Source organism: Canis lupus, chromosome 25 (genome assembly GCF_011100685.1).
Source record: "Canis lupus familiaris isolate Mischka breed German Shepherd chromosome 25, alternate assembly UU_Cfam_GSD_1.0, whole genome shotgun sequence".
NCBI classification, from domain to species: domain Eukaryota; kingdom Metazoa; phylum Chordata; class Mammalia; order Carnivora; family Canidae; genus Canis; species Canis lupus.
The window spans coordinates 45959199-45978317 of record NC_049246.1 but is presented as its reverse complement, the minus strand read 5'-3'; the positions used below and the strand labels follow the sequence as shown (position 1 = coordinate 45978317).

Genomic DNA, 19119 nt, shown 5'->3' with positions numbered 1-19119 from the left:
GCATGAGAGTCCAGGGGTGCCAGTAGGAAAAAGAATCAATGCAGAAAAAAACAGAGGAGAGATGGAGAGAGGCCTGGTCTAGGACTTCTTTTGAGGTCCTGGACCTAGTCATACCTGAAGACCATCCTAATCATCAACTTTTCAATTATGTCAGTGGATATATTTCCATTTTGTTCAACCCAACGTGAGTTGGATTTCTGCCTTGTGCAACTGAATTCAGGTAGCTTACAACTTCATTTCCTGTTAAAACAGCGTGTGGTTGGAGTGTGGAGTGAGGGACAAGAGGCGGGCCCTTAGGCCCGGGCATGAGTATCATTGGGCTTGGAGCAGGTATCTACCTCTAGGCTCCACCTTGGCAAAGTCCCAGGTGCTGAGGCCTTGTTTCCCTCATCTGACCTTGCAAGTTCATGTGTAGCCTGACATTCCATGCCCAATCCCTGGATCCACTCTGGACGGCCCATGACTGTGATGGCGGCTGCTTGTCCTACCTTCTTCCAGTGTGGTCTTCTCACGTTTTGGTACCAGCAAGCTCATGTATTTTATCATAGCCTGTGAAAGGAAGGTGGTAAAGGAAAACAGTTCTAGAAAATGTTGGTTTTTGGGGCACCTGGCTGGCTCAGTCGGGGGAGCATGGGACTCTTGATGTCTGGGTTGTAAGTTCAAGCCCTACTCTGGGTGTAGAGAGGACTTTTAAAAAATCTTAAAAAAGAAAATAAGGCTTTGGTTTTTATTCACAAATGCTATCATTTTGTGTCCCTCTTGGCCTCATTCCTGTCTTTTCTGCCTAATAAGCTGCAGTTGGAAGGATGCTCTGGGCCATTCAGCCACTGGCTGCCTCTCCAGAGCAGCTCTGCCCGGGGTCTGGGCCTTACCCATAATGCACTCTGTCTCCTCTGCGCCCAGAGGATGTGCATTTGTTAGGTGTTTCCAAACCAGAATAAAGTCACTAAATTGGAGTGAGGGGAAATGGAAGCCAGGGAGGGGGCACTGGTGTCTGTAACCCACCGAGCCAGCTACTCCGGGCTACGGACACGTATTGGTTCAGCCCCCAAGTGTGTCTGGGGCCCCAGAGGAAGGGGTGGCTCACCTGTGAGCAGGTGGTTGTCAGGTCTCCAAGCAGAGAGGCGGACAGTGCTTGCGAGGATAAGACTTGGGGGTGGGGTGGGGGTGGGGTGTCAGCATGGTTGGTGGGAACAAAATCAGGCAGCCAAGGGTGGGGGGGGCTGCCTGGGAAAGGGGAGTTGTCTAAGTCATTCGGGGTAGGAAAGCATGAGGCCTGGGAGGCAAATGCTGGACCGCTTCCTGGGTACCGTGGCCACCACCAGGCTAGAAAGGTGGGGGGGGGGCTCGTTCGGGGCTCCCTGGGCGGAGGCCTGAGCTGCACGCGCTGCAGGGACCCCGAGCACCCCCCCACACACACACACATCCAGGAAAGCCATCAGGGGGCCATGGAGAGCCAGGGCCTCGGGCACCGCAAAGGGCACTGCAAAGGGCACCCTAAGGGGCTCGGTGGGGCACGGGGTGCAGGCTGCCCCCCCAGCCGGGGGGCCTGCCCTTTCCTCTCCTCTCTCCTGGGCACCCGATGCCCCAGCCGCACCCGCACCCGGGGCTGCAGCCCCCCTCTGGACCCGCGCCCGCCCAACGGGAAGCCCCCGAACCCCGCTGCGCAGCCCGGGCTCGGAGGCTGCGGGGCTGTTTTTAGAAGATGCGTCAGCGGCCCGGGGAGGAAGAGCCGGGCCCTGGGCCATTGTCTGGGCGCGGCGCGGGGGGCGGGGGCGGGGGGCGGGGCGCGGGGCGCGGGGCGAGTTCGAACGCTCGGAAGGCGCGAAAGCGGCGCGCGCGGCGGGGAGGCGCCGGGCGGCCCGGGGGCGTGGCCTGGGGAGGGGGCGTGGCCGGGGGCGTGGCCAGGGGCGTGGCCAGGGGCCCTCCCGCCGCTGCAGGCTGGCGGCGGCGGCGGCGGCGGCGGCGACAGAGCGGGGACTGCGGGGACAGCCAGGCGGCCGCGCCGGCAGCGACTCCCGGGGAAGCCCGCGTCCCGCCTGCGCCTCCGAGGCGCGCCCGGGAGCGGGAGCGGGAGCGGGAGCGGGAGCCGAGGCCGAGCCGGGGGGCCGGGGCGCGGCGGGGGCGCGGCCCGCGGCAGCCGCAGGGCGAGCCCGGGCCGGGGGGGGGGCGCCGGGCGCCTGCACCCTGCGCCGCGGCGGCGGGGGCGGCTCCGCGGGAGACAAAAGCCCGCCCGAGGGACGCGATGCGCGGCGTGTGACGGCCCGGGGGCGCCGAGGCGGCGCAGGTGCCCGCGGCGGAGGGCGACAGCGGCGGCCCAGGTGGCCCGGGGGGCGGCGCCCTCCCGTCGCAGCCGCAGTGGCCGGCGCCGCAGCGAGGAGCCATGGGCAACATCTCCTCCAACATCTCGGCCTTCCAGTCCCTGCACATCGTCATGCTGGGCTTGGACTCGGCCGGCAAGACCACGGTGCTCTACCGGCTCAAGTTCAACGAGTTCGTGAACACGGTGCCCACCATCGGCTTCAACACGGAGAAGATCAAGCTGAGCAACGGCACGGCCAAGGGCATCAGCTGCCACTTCTGGGACGTGGGCGGCCAGGAGAAGCTGCGGCCGCTCTGGAAGTCCTACAGCCGCTGCACGGACGGCATCATCTACGTGGTGGACTCGGTGGACGTGGACCGGCTGGAGGAGGCCAAGACCGAGCTGCACAAGGTGACCAAGTTCGCCGAGAACCAGGGCACGCCGCTGCTGGTCATCGCCAACAAGCAGGACCTCCCCAAGTCGCTGCCGGTGGCCGAGATCGAGAAGCAGCTGGCGCTGCACGAGCTCATCCCGGCCACCACCTACCACGTCCAGCCGGCGTGCGCCATCATCGGCGAGGGCCTCACCGAGGGCATGGACAAGCTCTATGAGATGATCCTGAAGCGCAGGAAGTCCCTCAAGCAGAAGAAGAAGCGGTAATGTGCCCGGCGGCGGCGCCGGGGAGCGAGCGGGGAGCGAGCCGGGGACGGATGGATGGATGGATGGATGCATGGATGGATGCATGGATGGATGCATGGATGGATGGATGGATGGATGCATGGGCGGGCGAACGGGAATCTGCGCCCCGCGAACAAAGACAGAGAACCAAAGCTATGCTTCGAATTTTTGAAACGGATTCTGTGCACCCAGACGCAGGACTAGGGACTTAAACTTGGGTGTGTGCACCGACTTGCCAGCCTGCCCTCCACCCGCCCCCACCCCCAGCTCGGGGGACCTTTTGTCTGAATGCCAGAGCTACTAATGGGTGGGGGGCGCTGGGGAGTGGACGGGCCTGGCCTGCTGTCCGCCCTCCCGGCCCAGGTGGAAGGCTCAGATGTCAGAGACAAAAGCCATCTCTTCCTCCGGCAGGGCCAGAAGTTCAGGCTGCCCCGCCCTCGCTGGGGGCTCCCACCTGTGAGTTACCGGAGGTCTGCGGTTCCCAGAACCCCGGGAGTACCTGTTTGGGGGCATGCTGGCTGCGGGAGGCGGCGCTGGGAGGACCTCCGCCCCTTGCATTCGTGGGCTCGGGAAGCTGGATGATTTTATGTCACAGGGCAGGCCCCTGTTGAAATCTCATTTGTCCTGCTCTGGACCCAAACGAGGTGGTGGTGGTTTGGGCCATCAGGGGACTGCTTGGAACAATACGGCAGCCCGAGAGCGAGGGGCGCCGCGCTGGCCTCGGCTGGGGAATGGCCGCGAAGATGCCCCTTTCCTGGTGCTTTATGGTGGCTACGGAAGACCAGTTCGGTTTAGAACTGCTTTTCAGCCTGGAATCAGACATCTTCCAGATGGTTTGGACCCTGTCCATGTATAGGTCATTATCACACAAAGAGACCAATAAAAAACAAAAAAAAAAAAAAAAAAGGAAACTATTGGAGGTGGTGGCAAATGATGTATTTACTGTTTGCAGGATAGTTAAAGGTGTTTAAAGGGTAAGGCTCTGGGCGTAAATGCTCGATGGGGTGTGTGTGTAGATACAGGGACCTCCCTCTGTACTGTGTAATCGGCATAAATACCTAGACCCATATGTGTGGAATCTTAAAATCTCTTAGCCTACCGATTGGTTTGTGTGAGCACACCAGCTGCAGATGTGTGCTAAAATGCAAGATGGTTTTTGCAAGGGATGTCTCTTGTAATACTAACCGCCTGACGATGGGTTTTGGTTTTCAGACGTGCTTTAAAAAAAAAAAAAAATTCTACAAATGAATACTCACCTTAGAAATATTCACCTTAGGAAAAAAAGAAAAAAGACTTTGCTCTACCCTTTTAGATCCCTTTACGCTGCAAGTGGCGACATGTTCAAATTTCTAATTTGGTTCATTGTGGCCTATCTGGTTTAAGTATTTCATTAAAAATGTCTCGTTAGAGTATTTGATGTCATGCACCAAAAAATAAAAAAAAAAAAAAGATAAAAATAAAACCCCACCTTGTTGCAAAAGCTGACCGCGTTGCATGGATTTGAGAGCTGAGGAAAAGCACAAGGATGAGGTCCTTCCTAATCCATTCTTGTGGGAGCTGGCCTGCGTAGCAAATGCAAACAGTGAGTGCTTGAGATAAAAGAAAGCGTGTGATGTAATGATCACCTGTACTCAGGCACTTCACAGTTTACTTGAAAGAGGCTTTGGAAAATAGATAAAGCAAAAGAAGAATAAATACATATTTTTAATAATGTAATTTAAAAATCCTTTATAATCAGGACTGAGTCTTGGTTTGCAGAAGATGTCATTTACCCCGAAACACAGTATCGAAAGGGAAACTTCAACTTAACCGGTTTTTATTTCCTCTTAAAATTCATGTTTACAGGTAGAATTATGTAGATCCGCCCCCCTCCCCGCCCACTGTGAGAAATTTCTTTCCAAAGGAGGCCTGTAGAGATTGGGCATGATCATGCTTGAGCATGTGAGTTAGTCAAATTATAAACCCATGCCTATTGTCCATTGCACCCAGAAAGTTCATTTATGAACCAGAGGTAGAAGTCCTGGCTTCCTGCTTGAAACCCAACTCTGCTATGAAATATTTTAAAAGAGGAAACCTAGCCTGTCTTCCTTTTATCTTTTTGTCGGTGTCCTTGGTACCTCTCCAATGCTGGTCTTTTTGTAGGAACTCAGTAGAGAAAATAGAGCTGAAGCAGCGTGAAAGCAGGATTTCGGTTTACATATCGACAGCATAGTCACTGATTTCTAAATGGGCTGGTCCCATCATCTGAAGATTCTGTATAGAGTTATTAAAAAAAAAATCCATCATCCTTTATTTTCTTCACATGTCACAATTTCTTACGCACTTTGACATTTTGGTAGTTCCACACTATTGAGAGAATAATATATTTATTTTGTGACATTGCAGATGCCAAATACTGTCACCATCTCGTGCTAACCATACTTAGGTTCCAGGTCACTGTTCAGATCCTGTCACGCTTTGCCAACGAAGCGAAATGATTTTGGTTTTTGCGTCATCAATACTTAAGGGTGCAGTCAGCTGTTAGTAAGTGTGCAGTGAAATAAAGCCCTGTGGTGTGTCCACTAATAGTTAGGAGTCTCAGTTGATTTGTCTCATGTTTTGACCTTTTGTCTCTGACCAAACAGAGGACGCGCGCATCACGTCACCTTGGAGTGGTCTTGGGGGAGTCCCCTCCTCCGACGTAGCATCAGTGATTTGTTATCCCTCCCGCCCTTTGGAGGATGGATGGGTTTCACACAGAGGAAGTTGGCCTCCCCATGTGAGCTTTTGAAATTGTTTCTCCTAGACACAGGGAGGCCGGTTTTATTTCAGACCGATTCTCTTCACAGATTCTCTGTCACGGTGTTGGGACTATGTCTCCTGGTTTCAGTTTTCGTTTCTACTGCTGTAATTCTGTCCTGAACATTCTTCTGTTCCTGTTCCCTTTTATATGCATATATGATGCTGTGAACAGAAATAAATTATTTATACAATCAGACGTGTGTGGGGAAGTTGTCTGGATGGTTTTTCGAGTGGCTTCTCTTTCCAGGCCTTCTTTGCTGAGCGGAGGGATGGCTCACGAGATGGGCTCCGGGTCACTAATGGGGCTGGATCTACCTCTGCTTCTCTAGCTCAGGTGTCTAGTTCTGCCCTGAGCGTAGGAGTGAGAGGGCCAGATGCCCGTCCCCCTTACAGCGAGCCTGTCCACAATAGTCAGAGATCTTTCGGGAAGATGGCCTCAATGCCCCAGCCAGGCCTCAGCCTCTCAGTCATTAAGAAGGTCATGAGTGGAGCGCCTGGCTGACTGTCCCTACAGCACATGACTCTTCCTTTCAAGGTCATGAGTTCAAGCCCCACACTTGAACTCAGGTGTAGAGCTACCTGCAAAAAAAAAAAAAGTAATGATTTTTAATCACTTCAAAGATATTACAAGATTGTGTAAAATTGGAAGTGTGCTCGATATAACAACAGTAGTAGTCACAGTGCTGCTCCCGGTCTTGGCTTCCTCTGCTCAGATTTGGGCTGAACCACCAAAAGGAATACAAGACTTGAGTCCTCCGACGTGGTAGGTGCAGTAAAGCCATCACGCTTTGTATGTGCTGTTGGGAAGAGGCCCACTTTCCAAAGAAAAAGTGATGGGGGCCGAATCAGGAGCTCCCCGGCAGGTTCAGTGCACACGCACTCATGGAGATAGTAAGTGCTGGCTGGGTCTCAGGTCTGGAGACAAAAAGATGTGGTTCCAAATTCCAACTCAACTGCTTAGAGGGCCCCATGATTTTCCTCAAAAATCCTTGGCCTCAATTTTCCCATCTGTAAAATGGGATCATCACAGTTGCTGGGGAGGAGTACACAATAGTAGGGGGAAGTGTCCACGAGGACCTGGCCCAGAGCAAGGGCTCAGCAGGTTTTCCTTGGAATGTGGGCTGCGAGGCATAATTCAACCTTCCCGCAGGTCTTTAACTTAGGTCCCTGCAATCTCCCTTTTACCCATCCCCCTTGGGGTCCTGAAACCTCAGCTGCGGACCCCAGGCCCAGGCCAGAGTGGGGTCACAAGCCAGCAGCTGTACAATCTCTGACCATCCCGGCATGTGGTCTCCTTCCAGAGCTGTGCGGGGCTGAGTGAGGGGTCACATGGAGCTCCGCAGACTACTGGGTCCATGGGTCCTGCACCCCATTCCTCCAGGCTCTGAGCTCCCCCAGAGGGAGGCATAGGTCTTTGATGGCCAGTGCCCCAAAACACATCGAGCACAGAACAGGTGCTCAGTAACTATTGCCTGGATGACTGAATTCTTGTCATTGAGGTTCAGTCAGACTTTTTTTTTAAAAAAGATTTTATTTATTTGTTCATGAGAGACACACAGATGCAGAGACACAGAGGGAGAAGCAGGCTCCTGGCAGGGAATCCAATGCAGGACTCGATCCCGGGACCCCGGGATCACAATCTGAGCCGAAGGCAGATGCTCAACTACTGAGCCACCCAGGTGCCCTCAGTTGTGAACTTTAAAATGGGCGTTCTACAAAATGACCAATGATCTCTCACGAAATGTTTTCATTGAGATGAACATGGACAAAATATTAATATCTTCTTCAAGATCACGTCGTGAGATGAATCACTGCTGTGACTTTGTAGAAGGCCGTTGATACTTCTACACGTCATAAAACATTTATGAACCTGGTGGGTTTTATTTTAAAAATGAGCAAGGCTTGATTTTATCATTCCTGTTGCTGTAGCGGCTAACGTTTAGGAGCCAGATGACATCAGAATGGGCACAGATGCCATTTCTAAGTCCTGAAACCTGAAAAAGTCTTGAAAAACCATTTGGGGACCAGCGCTCCCCAGATACCTAAAAATACTAGCAATTGGGAGCAGCAAAGACTGAAGCCCTTATTTTATGGTACAACCTTAACGGAGACATTCCCTAGGAGCCAGGTGACACTCAGTACCCGGGCGATGGGGTTCATCTAGTTGATGTTTTCCAGAAGAGTCACCATTGCTCTGACCTTTACCGGCAGAGGAGGCCAATTTTCATCCTAAGTAAACCGCTGTATTTCCCCCAAGCTGACGTCACCCCCAAGGTTTTAGTTCTAGGATTGGTTTTAGTTTTAGGATTGGTTAAGTTCTTACGATGGATGGTGGGCCTCTTGGCTTGTGGCCTCGGGCCTGTCTGCTGTGTCGGCCGACCTGAGGGCTTTCCTGTTCTGTCCTCGGACTCCGGCACCTTGTCCACGGTCACTTATCCTTACGCAGCCTCTCCTGCCAGCTCTCCCCGCTTCGCTGAGACCTTTTAAGAAGGGAATTCGCACAAGACGGTGCAGCACTTTATACATTTGTTCTGCACAACCTCTGATGGAGAATGGGGCCGCTTCCATTTAGAGGGGATCGCAGACTGAGGGCTTCTGAGAAAGTGGCGTGTGGCTTCTTGGCCAAGATTAGAAGATGTGAGAATAAAAGAGCTGTGTGGTTTAACCCCAGCGCGGGTTTCAGAACATGAAATGGCTTTCTTCGAACGGCCCGACCTCCTGTGCCACTGGGCATTAACTTCTCCTAATGAGAGCATCACAGCAGGTGCATTCTCCTCAGAGCGTGACAGCAAGCCACAGAAGAGAGATAGGGACCAGATTATTTTCCCGGTTGCATTTATACGTAGGTTTGAGGGGACCTGCATCTCTTTGCTATTTATCAACTAAAATTTCTTCAACATAGTCACGTGAAGTATTTCTATTTCTGTTCCCCAGCAGTCCTGCATCATCCTGGTGACAATGGCCATCGCCAGCCTTCACTGAGTTCTGACGGTGTCCTGGGCTCCGTGGCCACACTAAGGCCTTGATCTGCTTGTTGCTCTTTTTTCTCCCAGGAGCCCCAACAGATCAATCTATTAATCAAATAAATGAATCACTTGGTTGTATCCAGATGAGGAGACCTAGGTGAAGAGATTAGAGAATGCCCTCTGAGCCCCGATGGGAGCCCCAGATCCCCAAGACCCAGAGGCTAAGCTCCCGGGGGTCCCAAGTCCCAGAGCGGGAAGGCCAGCTGTTAAAGGAAGCCGGGACTCTGACTCCAGGGAGCAGAGGACGGAGGCTGGTGTCCTGCCTGCAGCACCACCCTTCTGCACCCTCCTGCCAGGGAGGACCCCGTCTCCACCCTGGGGCCCAAGACTCCTGCCCACCACCACTGACCTACCTGACCTCAAGCCCAGAGCCTTGCCTTCCCTCCCTCAAGAGCACCATCTAGGGCCTAGGAAAACATAAGCCCTCTGCTACCTTGTTCCATCCTTGAAGAATTTTATTCCCAGTATTTCTTTTCAAGAGACTGGACGGCGGGGGGCAACGCATCCCCAGTTCACACAGGGCTTTTACGTGCTCCGAGGTGGGGACATGGGGTATCAGCCTCCCTGCTTTGGGAGGTGGTCTCGACATCCCACTCTCTCTGGGGGTCCCGCAGCGAGGCTGGGGGACTCCGGCCCTGCCCATCCCTCAGGTATTTCCAGAGATAAAATGAGATACTAGCTGGGAAAGCACCTGCACAAGGCAGGTCTCGATGTGCGCAGAGTTGGCACAGCTTGCCTGGACTGGGGCCCTTTGTCTGCTGTGCCAGCCCCGGCTTGCAGGGACAGGGTGCTCCTCCTGTTGTGAGGGACAAGCTCGACTGCCCCCGTGTTCCCTCTTCACGTTCACCGAGGAGAAAACTTCCACCTCGGGAGCAAACCAAAGGAGGCTTCCCGGAGGAAAGCATCTCTCCTTGCGAGGTCCTGGGCATCGCCACTTTGGTGCGAGAGTCCATGAAGTGACTCTTGAGGAAAACGAGCCTCCTTATCTCTATCCTTCTGCAGGCTTCGCCTTCTCATGGCCACACATGATTGTTATCACTCCTTAAACACTAACTCCCCGTGCAATTAATTTCAAGTGCTCGTGTCTCACAACAGCTGGGACGATTTCAATGTATAATTTAAAAGTCATCTTGCTAAGTAATGACAACTGCAACAGCTTATTTCCTAAATATATGTTTGAGTCCACTCTTACACAGATGAACCCTGGCACGGCCGTGTAATTGCCGTGTGCTGGGTTGTCAGACGCATCATGTAAAAAATGCTGGTAAAAATACCTGCAAAGGGGGGGCTCCTGGCTGGCTCGGTCGGTAGGGCGCGCGACTCTTGATCTCAGGGTTATGAGTTCAAGCCCCACGTTGGGTGTGGAGCCTACTTCAAAAGATATGTATTTGCATATATACATATATATGCAAATAACGGTGACGCCTGTTATGCTGGGAACACTCCACGAGGCAGACGTGCCAGGAAGACTTGGAATGTGATTCTTATCCTCAGATGACTGACATTCTAGGTGGCAAACCAGGGCTGAAGTGTCAAGTGTCAAGCTGCGGACCCCACGTGTGGCGCCCCAACCTCGGCACCCATCAAATACTTCGTGGCGTGGCTGGCATAGCTCCTTAGCGTCTACCCCCGCTCAGGCATCCGGGGCTGGAGATCATCGAGGTGCTGATGGCGTGAGCCTCAGAATCCCCTTCTTACCTCGCGCTGGTTGTCTCTCCAAGGTTGGCCCCTGATGAGCCGAAAAGCGCTGTGTAATCTCTCTTGGAATCAGTTTGCTGCCACCGAGCTAGGAATTTCTTGCAGAGGTTTTGAAAATGACCACCTGCCCTGGAAATTCGCTCTGTGCCTTAACTCTGCTCTTCTTGACCCTGTCTGAGTAAGCCACCGGGAGGATGGAATCAAGGGGTGCAGAGTCTGATCGAGGTAAAAATCCTCTGAAGCAGACACTGTGGGTAACCCACACAAATCCACGCCTCTGTCACCTTTCTTGCTGGAAAAAAAAACAAAACAAAACTAGTTTTGCTTGGGAGCATTCTCTGCCTGGTGACTACGTGCTCAGGGAACACAACTCTATCCTCTGCTTAAGGGGAGATTGGTCTGAGCCGTAAAACAAACCCATTCTTCTTGCCCGTGATTTGTTTAGGAAGGCTCATGGGACTGAAGAGGGAGTAAGTGGATGGGCTTTGGAAAATCTCCCTATGTTTTAAAATTGGCCACAGGGATCACGTAGCTTCCCTTTACTGTCTCTGAATTCCAGTGAATAAAGACGTGATGCCTGGAGTGGCTGCAGCCATCCTGATGCCATGACGAGAGCCAGCTCACATACTCAGGATGGCCGGAGGGAGATAAGAAAGGAACCTGGGTCTCTGATGACATCACTGAGCTGCCAAAATAACCAACCCTGGGACAGCCTGAGCTCAGGACTTGCAGTTATGTGAGAAAATAAAATGTGCTTTCATTGAGACTTCAGTTCCTTGGAGCTAGAAGTTCTCAACTGATAAGCCCCCTCGGGCACCACCACTAACCCTTCATTGTACAAAACATCAAGGGTTCCCCCCGACAGTTGTTGTGCGAGGGGGCCGCTGTCCCCTCCTCTCTGCCAACAGATCACAGGCAGATTGAGACCCGCCTTGACCGGCCCTGGCTCACTCAGGTCCTCCTGGCTGGGAGGATGGGGCCCACCTTGGGGGTAAGTCCAAATAAGCCACTGAGAACACCATTACCTGTGAAGCCCTTCCCCGGTGCTCATTTTCTGAAAAGAATCGATTCAGATAATATTAATTGCAACCATGCGTGGAGTGTTTGCTTTATGCTAGACTACGAATTAAGCACTTTACAGACTCACTTCGTGTCATCCTCTCTGAAAGGCCCTGAGGTAGGTCTGTTCATCCTGCCCGTATTGATTGCCTACCCTCAACACACAGACAGACAGACAGGGAGCTAGATGGATAATCACGATGGCAATTACTGAGCATTTCTGGAGTGCCAAGCACCGAGCCGAGGATCCTGGGGAGATACCCTACTTGTACCTCATAATAAATGTTATGGGATCGAGACTATTGTAGCATTACACTCATTACACAGACTTGGAAACAGTCGGGGCGGCCAACTTCAGAACCTGTGCGCCCGACCTCGAGGCAGCCCTTCTTAGCCTGGAACTAGGAGCTGGTACGCGGAGAATGTTCCAGAATATCATTGAAATCAATGAGCTTGTAGCTGTGGGAGCGTCCCCACTGCTGCAGCTCAGAAAGTTGGCATGAGAGTGCTCCAGGCCAGTGTCTCTCTCACCGGATGTGCTCGTCACCCATCTGGGGTTCTTGTTATATCACAGGTCCTGATTTATTGGGACTGGGTGGGGGGATCCTGAGAGTCTGCTTTTCTAGTGAGTTCCCGATGATGTCATGCTGCTGTTCCCTGAACCCACGTGTCGGAGCCATGCATTCTTTAGGAGCTCCCCAGCCTTGGCTTGGTGTCACGCTAGGGCCCCAGCAGGCTCCGCCTGAACCACATTCTCAGGTCCCTCTAGAGCACTGGCTCTCCACCAGGGCCAATTTTGGCTTCCAAAAAACAATGGTGATGTCCTGAGACATCTTTTGTTGTCACAACTGACATACTATATATAATACAGATTTTTCTCAATTACTTCTTGACTGTCTATCTCCCCCTACATATAAGCCTCCTGTTGCTGCTGTAACAAATGACCAAAGCAACTCAGATATATTATCCTACTGTTCTAAATCCAGAAGTCCTAAAATCAAGGGATCAGCAAAGGCTGCATTCCTTCTGGAGAGCCTAGGGGAAAACCTATCCCTTGCCTCGCCCGGCTTCCAGAGGCCATCCGCACTCCAGGACACATGATCGCTTTCATTGTCAAAGCTGGCAGCAAGGCATCTTCAACTCTCCCCCTGAGTATGACCCTCCTGCCTCTCTTGTGATGACCTTGCAATGACCCTGGGTCCACCCAGATGAACCAGCATAACCTCTGATCTCAAGATCCTTCACTTACTCACATGCATAAAATCCCTTTTGCCACGTAGGTTAACATCTTCCCAAGTCTCACTTCTAAGCCCTGAAGCCAAGAACAGTCCCTTGTATTTAGAAATGATAATTTGAAGGGGCACCTGGGTGGCTCAGGTGTTTAAGCATCTGCCTTCAGCTCAGGTCATGATCCCAGAGTCCTGGGATCGAGCCTGGCATCAGGCTCCTTGCTCCGTGGGGAGCTTGCTTCTCTCTCTGCCCCTTCCCACTGAGTGCTCTCTCTCCTTCTCTCAAATAAATAAATAAATATTTTTTTTTAAATTTAGAAATAATAATTTGTTGAAGGATGAATGACTCTTGGTTTTCAGAAAAAAAGTAATAAGAAAATTAGAAGCAATAGAAGACACCCTCCTCCCCATAAAAATGTAAATAAAGGAAATAGGTTCTCTTGTAACAGATTGTAAAGTCATTTTATGGTGGCTGAAAATCAGGACATAAGAAGTAAAGTCTTTTTTTTTTTTAAGATTTTTATTTGTTTATTTGACAGAGATGGAGAGAGAGAGCACAAAGAGGGGGAGCGGGGAGGGGGGAGAAACAGACTGCACACTGAGCAGGGAGCCCGACCTGGGGCTCGAACTGGAATCATGATCCGAGCCAAAGGCAGAGACTTAACAGACTGAGCCACTCAGGCTCCCCATAATAAGTAAAGTTAAGGAGACCGAATAGTGTCTGGGCCAGGGTTGGATTCGGGTGATGCAGTCGTGAAGAGGAGCAGGGATGGTGCCCACCTGAAGGGCTCAGATCAGCTGAGAAAGCCTGCAAACAAGACAGGAAGACAGTGGCCACACGTCCCTGGCACCTTCCATAGGTGGTGTGGCTGCCGATGGCTGTCATGGGCAGGAGACACCAATAAACGTGGCAGGTGTAGCTCTAATTGCAAACTCATCCATGGCCATTTGGTTTGCACGCTGTTGTGTTGGTTTCGGGGGGCTGCCATAACAAATGGCCACACACAGAGTGGCTTAAACAAGAGAAATATATTGTCTCAGTTCCCAAGGCCCCAAGTCTGAGATCGAGGTGTGAGCAGGGCTGGTTCCTTCCGTAGCTGTGAGACTAGAATCTGTTCCAGTCCTCTGGCCTAGCCTCTGCTGGTGTGTGGCCATCTTATCATTCTTGTAGTCTGCGGCAGTGTGACACCAATCTTCAGGCTTTTTCCCCTTTTTTGTGTGTGTATCTCTGTGTTCAAATTTCCCCTTTTTATTAAAACACAATTATAGTAGATCCAGGCCTATTCTAATGAGCCCATCTCAGCTCAATCAACTGCAAAGACTCTATTTGCAAATAAGGTCACATTCATGGGGGGATACAAGTCAACCCATTAAAAGGGGGCCCCTGGCTGGCTCAGTTGGTGGAGCACGTGACTCTCGATCTCAGGGTTGTGAGTTCAAGTCCCCCTTTGGGAACGGAAATTACTTTAAATAAAGTCTTAAAAAAAATAGTCAATCCGTAATGATCAGTTTGAGCGCACTGAGGTAACATGGGCCTGGATTTTTGAGTTTCAACAGGTGCGAGACACCGAGGAAACCATGAACTATGGGAAATCCACCAAGAAACGGTCGTGTTGGTGGCAGTCACCTGTGCCCACCCTCTTCATCTGGCCTTGTGCCCGCTCTCCACTCACCCTTCGGTGTTCACGGGAGCTCCCATCTTGTCAATATTACACAACGTTTTAAATCTGAGTTTCAAGGCACACATAAGTGCTGAAATGCTATCCTGATGTTGGCATATGTGTCTGGACTCAGAAAAATAAGCCAGCTAACCTGGGAGTCTTGAAACAAGACCCATCTCATGGCTAGGACAAACTCGGAGATCCACATGTCACCATCGCGGGTTATTTTTCCTTAAAACGAAACATATGGTGTGCATTCAGGAAAACGTCAGGAGAGAGAGCCTGGTGTAACTGCCGAGCAGGGGACAGTTACAGAATCAGACGTGGAGATTCAGGCTGTGGTGCAGGCATTTCACTGCTGTGTGACCCGGAGGCAGTTTCTTAACTCCTCTGAGGCTCAACAGGTGAACACCAGATCATTCCATTTCAGGAACTTGTTAGCTCCCTGACACTACTAGATCCATGGTTGGCAGGGAAGTGACTGCCAATGGCTGTGGGGTTTCTTTCTGGGTGATGGAAATATTCTGGAATTGGACAGTGGTGAGAGTCATACATACAACACTGTGAGTGTACTAAAAATCACCGGATTCCCTACTTTAAAACCATGAATTTCATATTGCATGACTTAAATCTCAATTTTTTTAATTGGGAAAATAAAAACCCAGATGTAAAGCTTATCTAACAAGTGGCTGGTATCATATTCAATAAGGATCCTTATTAACACATTTATTTCTATTCAGCTCGATGAAATGAGAAATTCTATCAGTTTATATTTTCGTACCCAGCAGAGTGCGATGCTTCGACCACTACATTTGAACAGTCAAGGAAAATGATGTCCCGAGCAGATTTAATTAAGTTATTAAGGAGGACTCTGTTTGAGCTTGTGTTATCCGCCGTCACCACCGCAGCTGGGCTCTCCAGGGCTACACTCACATTTGAGGTTCCCTTTGGTAGAAACTCGAGGGTTCAGCAGGTCTGGGAAGAAAGAACCAGCCAGATCTATTGACCAACCAGGTCTAACCTCTCTTCCTTCCTTTTTAAGGCCTTAGGTTTTCACACCACCAGGAACTGGAATTGATTCCATGTCAGTGTTTCAATATTGCTCTTTACTACTTTGCGACACATTAGTTTCACAGTAACTTAGGGCTCTTGTCCTAATTGCAGGCTCTTGGCCACAGGAAAGAGAATACCCTCCGCATTGGTGACTATGACAGTGACGATGACCCTCTTGTAGCCCTAGGAGGGCCTCGCATTATCATTCCATCAGGGACTCAATGTCCCTGCAAGAGGGATGCTGACCCTTGGTTTCTGAATTCTCCGCCACACACACAGGCCTTTGTGTCTTGATCTTCTTGAAGATCTTAACCTGAAGATTTTGTCTTAACTCTTGTCTGCCTGGTACCCCTGTAAGAGTTGATCCACCTCCTTCAAGTTAGCTATGAATCTGCCGTCAAATTGCTCTGGAATCAACACATTCTATAGATGACTGCTTCTCGCACGACGGTGTACGCGGGACACATCCGGGGGCTTGCTGAAACGCGATCTCACTCGTTAGGTCTCTAGGTGGAACTCCAACTTCTGCAGCTCAGCAAGCTCTCTCCTGGTGCTGCTGCTGCTGATCCACAGACACACTCTGAGTAGCAAGGAATAAAGCCACGATCTCCAATCGAAGGGAAGTGGAATGTAACACAGGAGACCCTCTGCCGCTTGTGGCTGCTGGATCCAGCGGAGATGGTGAGCAACAGAAGACAGTGCCTGTTTGTGCCCGGAGAGAACCTGAAAGATGCTCTTATCTGCATGAAGTGAATATTGTCATTGGCCTCGGCCGGCACAGGGTGCCAGAACGGACACAGTGACGCCAGCTGTTCGCTCACATGGCCCAGATGCTCACCAGACATGATGTGTGGGCTGAAGCTCAATCTGTCACATTTCTAGGACAGCTATCAGTAGCCATGACCTTCTTGGGGTCCAAGAGGTCCTGGATAATTTATAGAAACTTAAGATAGTGGAACAGGCTTTGCATAGCTGCTGGCTGCATGGCCGTGGGCCCTGCAACATCTCAAGAGCCCCTGACAGCTTGTGCCTACTGCCTACTGCGAACTCCCTCCTGGCTCCTTCAGTCCCACTGAGGCAGAGTCTCCATGCCCCCTGCACTCTTGGTGCACTTGGATTAGGATGGTGCCATGGCACTGATGCTGCCAATGTGACCTGAGGGAAAATGAGGCTGTCTGTGTCCCTACAAGGCCGACGACAATGAGTCCAAGATACCTGAGGTGCTGATGGGACTAGCCCAGAAAGCTAAGTCAACTCTTCCAGAAGAATCTAGCTGCCCCCTCCAGTAGCACCCGTGACATGAGCCAGACATGAACCTGTCTTACACCACTAAGATTTCAGAGTTCACTTACTGAATAGCCAAGCTTGATAATATACCCCCGCCCCCACTGCCACAAGAACCCACAGCATACAGCAAGCAGCTGGTTATTGGGAGAGTTGGTGGCAATGAAGGTACACACGGAAAATGCCCTCTGGTTTTTAGTTTATTCTCAGGGGTCTTGTTCAATCACTTTGATTTCGTACTTTCCGTAACAGAGCGCACCTGCCTGTTGGCACCCAGGATCCTCCCAGGTGCTCTTAGCCTTTTGGCGTCAAGGGAAATGCCTCTCAAAAAGTCAGCACCAGGTGAATACCAGATTTCCCTGGCAGGTCTATATAATTATACCCCAGCTGCAAAATGACCTTAAGATTAAAGAGAGTGCTGGATGTTAGTGGGCAGTAAACGCGTGTCCTGGGAGGTGGATCAGCTTCCTTCGGCTACCGTAACAAATTACCACAAGCTGGGGAGCTTAAAACCACAGGTGTTTATTCTCCCACAGCAAAAGAGATCAGAACTCTGAAATCAAGGTGTTCTTAAAGTTGGTTCCTTCTGGAAGGTCTGTGGGAGAAACTGTCCCACTCCTCTCTCTGAGCTTCTGGTGGCTTCCAACAAGCCGTGCATTCCTTCCATCACTCGAGTCTCTTCCTCTGCTGTTGCCTGGCCTTCTCGTCTATGTGTCTTTCAACCTGTCTTTTCCCTTGTAAGGACATCTGTCACTGAATTCAGGATCTATCCCAATCAAGATGGTCTCATCTCAAAATGATTGATCTGTTCCTTTGAACTTGGCCCCTGAATATGGCAGCTTTTCCTGAGTTCTGTCTAGAAAATCACCATGACCAGTGGCCTCTGTTACCATAAAATCAGCATCCCTACCTCTCCCCATCTCAGTCACCTGTGGTCACTGAGATGAAGCTACACTGCCCTTCAGAGAAGTCAAGTATCCTTAAAAGAAAGCTTCTTAAGGCCTCTGGTCCCACCAACCTAAAGAGAACAAAAATGCTTTAAGTACCAGGCAGAAGCACAGTTTTCAATTACCTAGGAGACCACAGGTAGTTGGTACCTGGCCGAACTCAGGGCCATCTCCTTTGGTCTGTGCAATTCCCTGTGTGTGTCAAGGCATGTACAACAAGAGATTCCTCTCAACCTATGAGTCTGGCAGCTTGGTAAAGCTCAGACAATCATGGTGCTGTATAGACTCTGCACCAGGGTTCCTCCTCAAAACTACATTCTTGTGAAATCCACACCAATATTGTCATCTTGCCCCACAATGTAACTGTTGGTCATGGAGCTCCTGGACTGATACCCCATGCGGGACCAGCAGAAGGATGTCCATAGGCTAGGTCACTATGGTGCTCCCAGCAAGGACTTCCCTCGTGGGATGGTTGTAGGGAGGGAGAGGGAGATGTGCCAAGGTCACGAGACTGAACTGTGCAATCCTGTTATGTGCATGCTCAGGGTTTGCTTTCTGCTGCTCCAAACAGAAATGAACACCCCAAGAGTGGAAGTGTTCGCAAATGGATGATCGTAAGTTGGGTATTAGAGAATGATGCATATGTTAGGGTGAAACTAGAGTGGATTAGTTCAAGGATCCTTCCCAATCTATAATTCACCACCTCTCTACTGCTCCATTATGTCAGTTCTCCAACTTGGGCAAATTGGCCAGGACACTGCCTTTGATTTTAACTTACAGGGTAACCCTGCTTATACTCAAGTTTTGAAATAAAATGAGTTGTACCCCCTAATCTGGTTACCTGAATGATTTCTGTTTTTGTGTGTAGCACGGGATTCTTCAAATCTTTAAGCCATCAATTATGTGTCCTGATTCCAGGCTAGAATATAATCAATACTTACTTATTAGGGCAAGTGTCTACCCGCAGCTTGCTGAGCCTAGCAAGTAAAATATTTATGACCTGACAAACCTGTTTTAACTACTCTCTATCATTACTTTACTACAGCCAACCATCGATGGCTCAAATCTAAAGCTGATTTGTTTTGAGTACAACTTGCAGAATCCATATTCCAATAAGTCTGAAGGTACTTAGAATCTGGGAATCAAAATTCACATGAAAAGATACATATTCTTTACCAATTGTTCATTTTTAACTGTCTTGGGCAAATGCCATTTTAATACAAATTTCTTTGACATCTACCTTGGGCCGAGGAATCGGCTGCAGTGATGATGGATGGGCAGTGTTCTTCCCTGAAGGAACCCCTTCTAGGGGAGGATGTAGACAGATCGTCAGCACAGCCCCCACAGGTGCCCAGAGCACTGCTCAAGCTCCATCAGAGCCTGAGCCACATCTCTCAGAGG

At 50.8% G+C, this 19119-nt stretch overlaps 2 protein-coding genes across 2 annotated transcripts; one reads left to right on the top strand and one right to left on the bottom strand.

Annotated features, from left to right (window-relative positions):
- Window positions 1–1250: 1250 nt before the first annotated feature.
- Window positions 1251–2385, bottom strand: LOC119877514 (basic proline-rich protein-like). The gene is made up of 2 exons (XM_038573032.1): window positions 1814–2385; window positions 1251–1326 (listed from the first exon to the last, which is right to left on the bottom strand). The coding sequence occupies exons 1-2, from the start codon at window positions 2383–2385 to the stop codon at window positions 1251–1253; spliced, it is 648 nt and encodes a 215-aa protein (XP_038428960.1).
- Window positions 2299–5955, top strand: ARL4C (ADP ribosylation factor like GTPase 4C). Its single transcript, XM_038573093.1, has one exon. The coding sequence runs from the start codon at window positions 2384–2386 to the stop codon at window positions 2960–2962; it is 579 nt and encodes a 192-aa protein (XP_038429021.1). The 5' UTR covers window positions 2299–2383; the 3' UTR covers window positions 2963–5955.
- The last annotated feature ends 13164 nt before the right edge of the window (window positions 5956–19119 follow it).

Bases quoted from the DNA above. Each gene is read 5' to 3' on its own strand.
- ARL4C (XM_038573093.1), top strand. From the start codon at position 2,384: ATGGGCAACATCTCCTCCAACATCTCGGCCTTCCAGTCCCTGCACATC.
- LOC119877514 (XM_038573032.1), bottom strand. From the start codon at position 2,385: ATGGCTCCTCGCTGCGGCGCCGGCCACTGCGGCTGCGACGGGAGGGCG. The intron at 1,327-1,813 runs GTTCGAACTCGC...CCACCTTTCTAG, and splicing joins CGCTTTCGCGCCTTCCGAGC to CCTGGTGGTGGCCACGGTAC.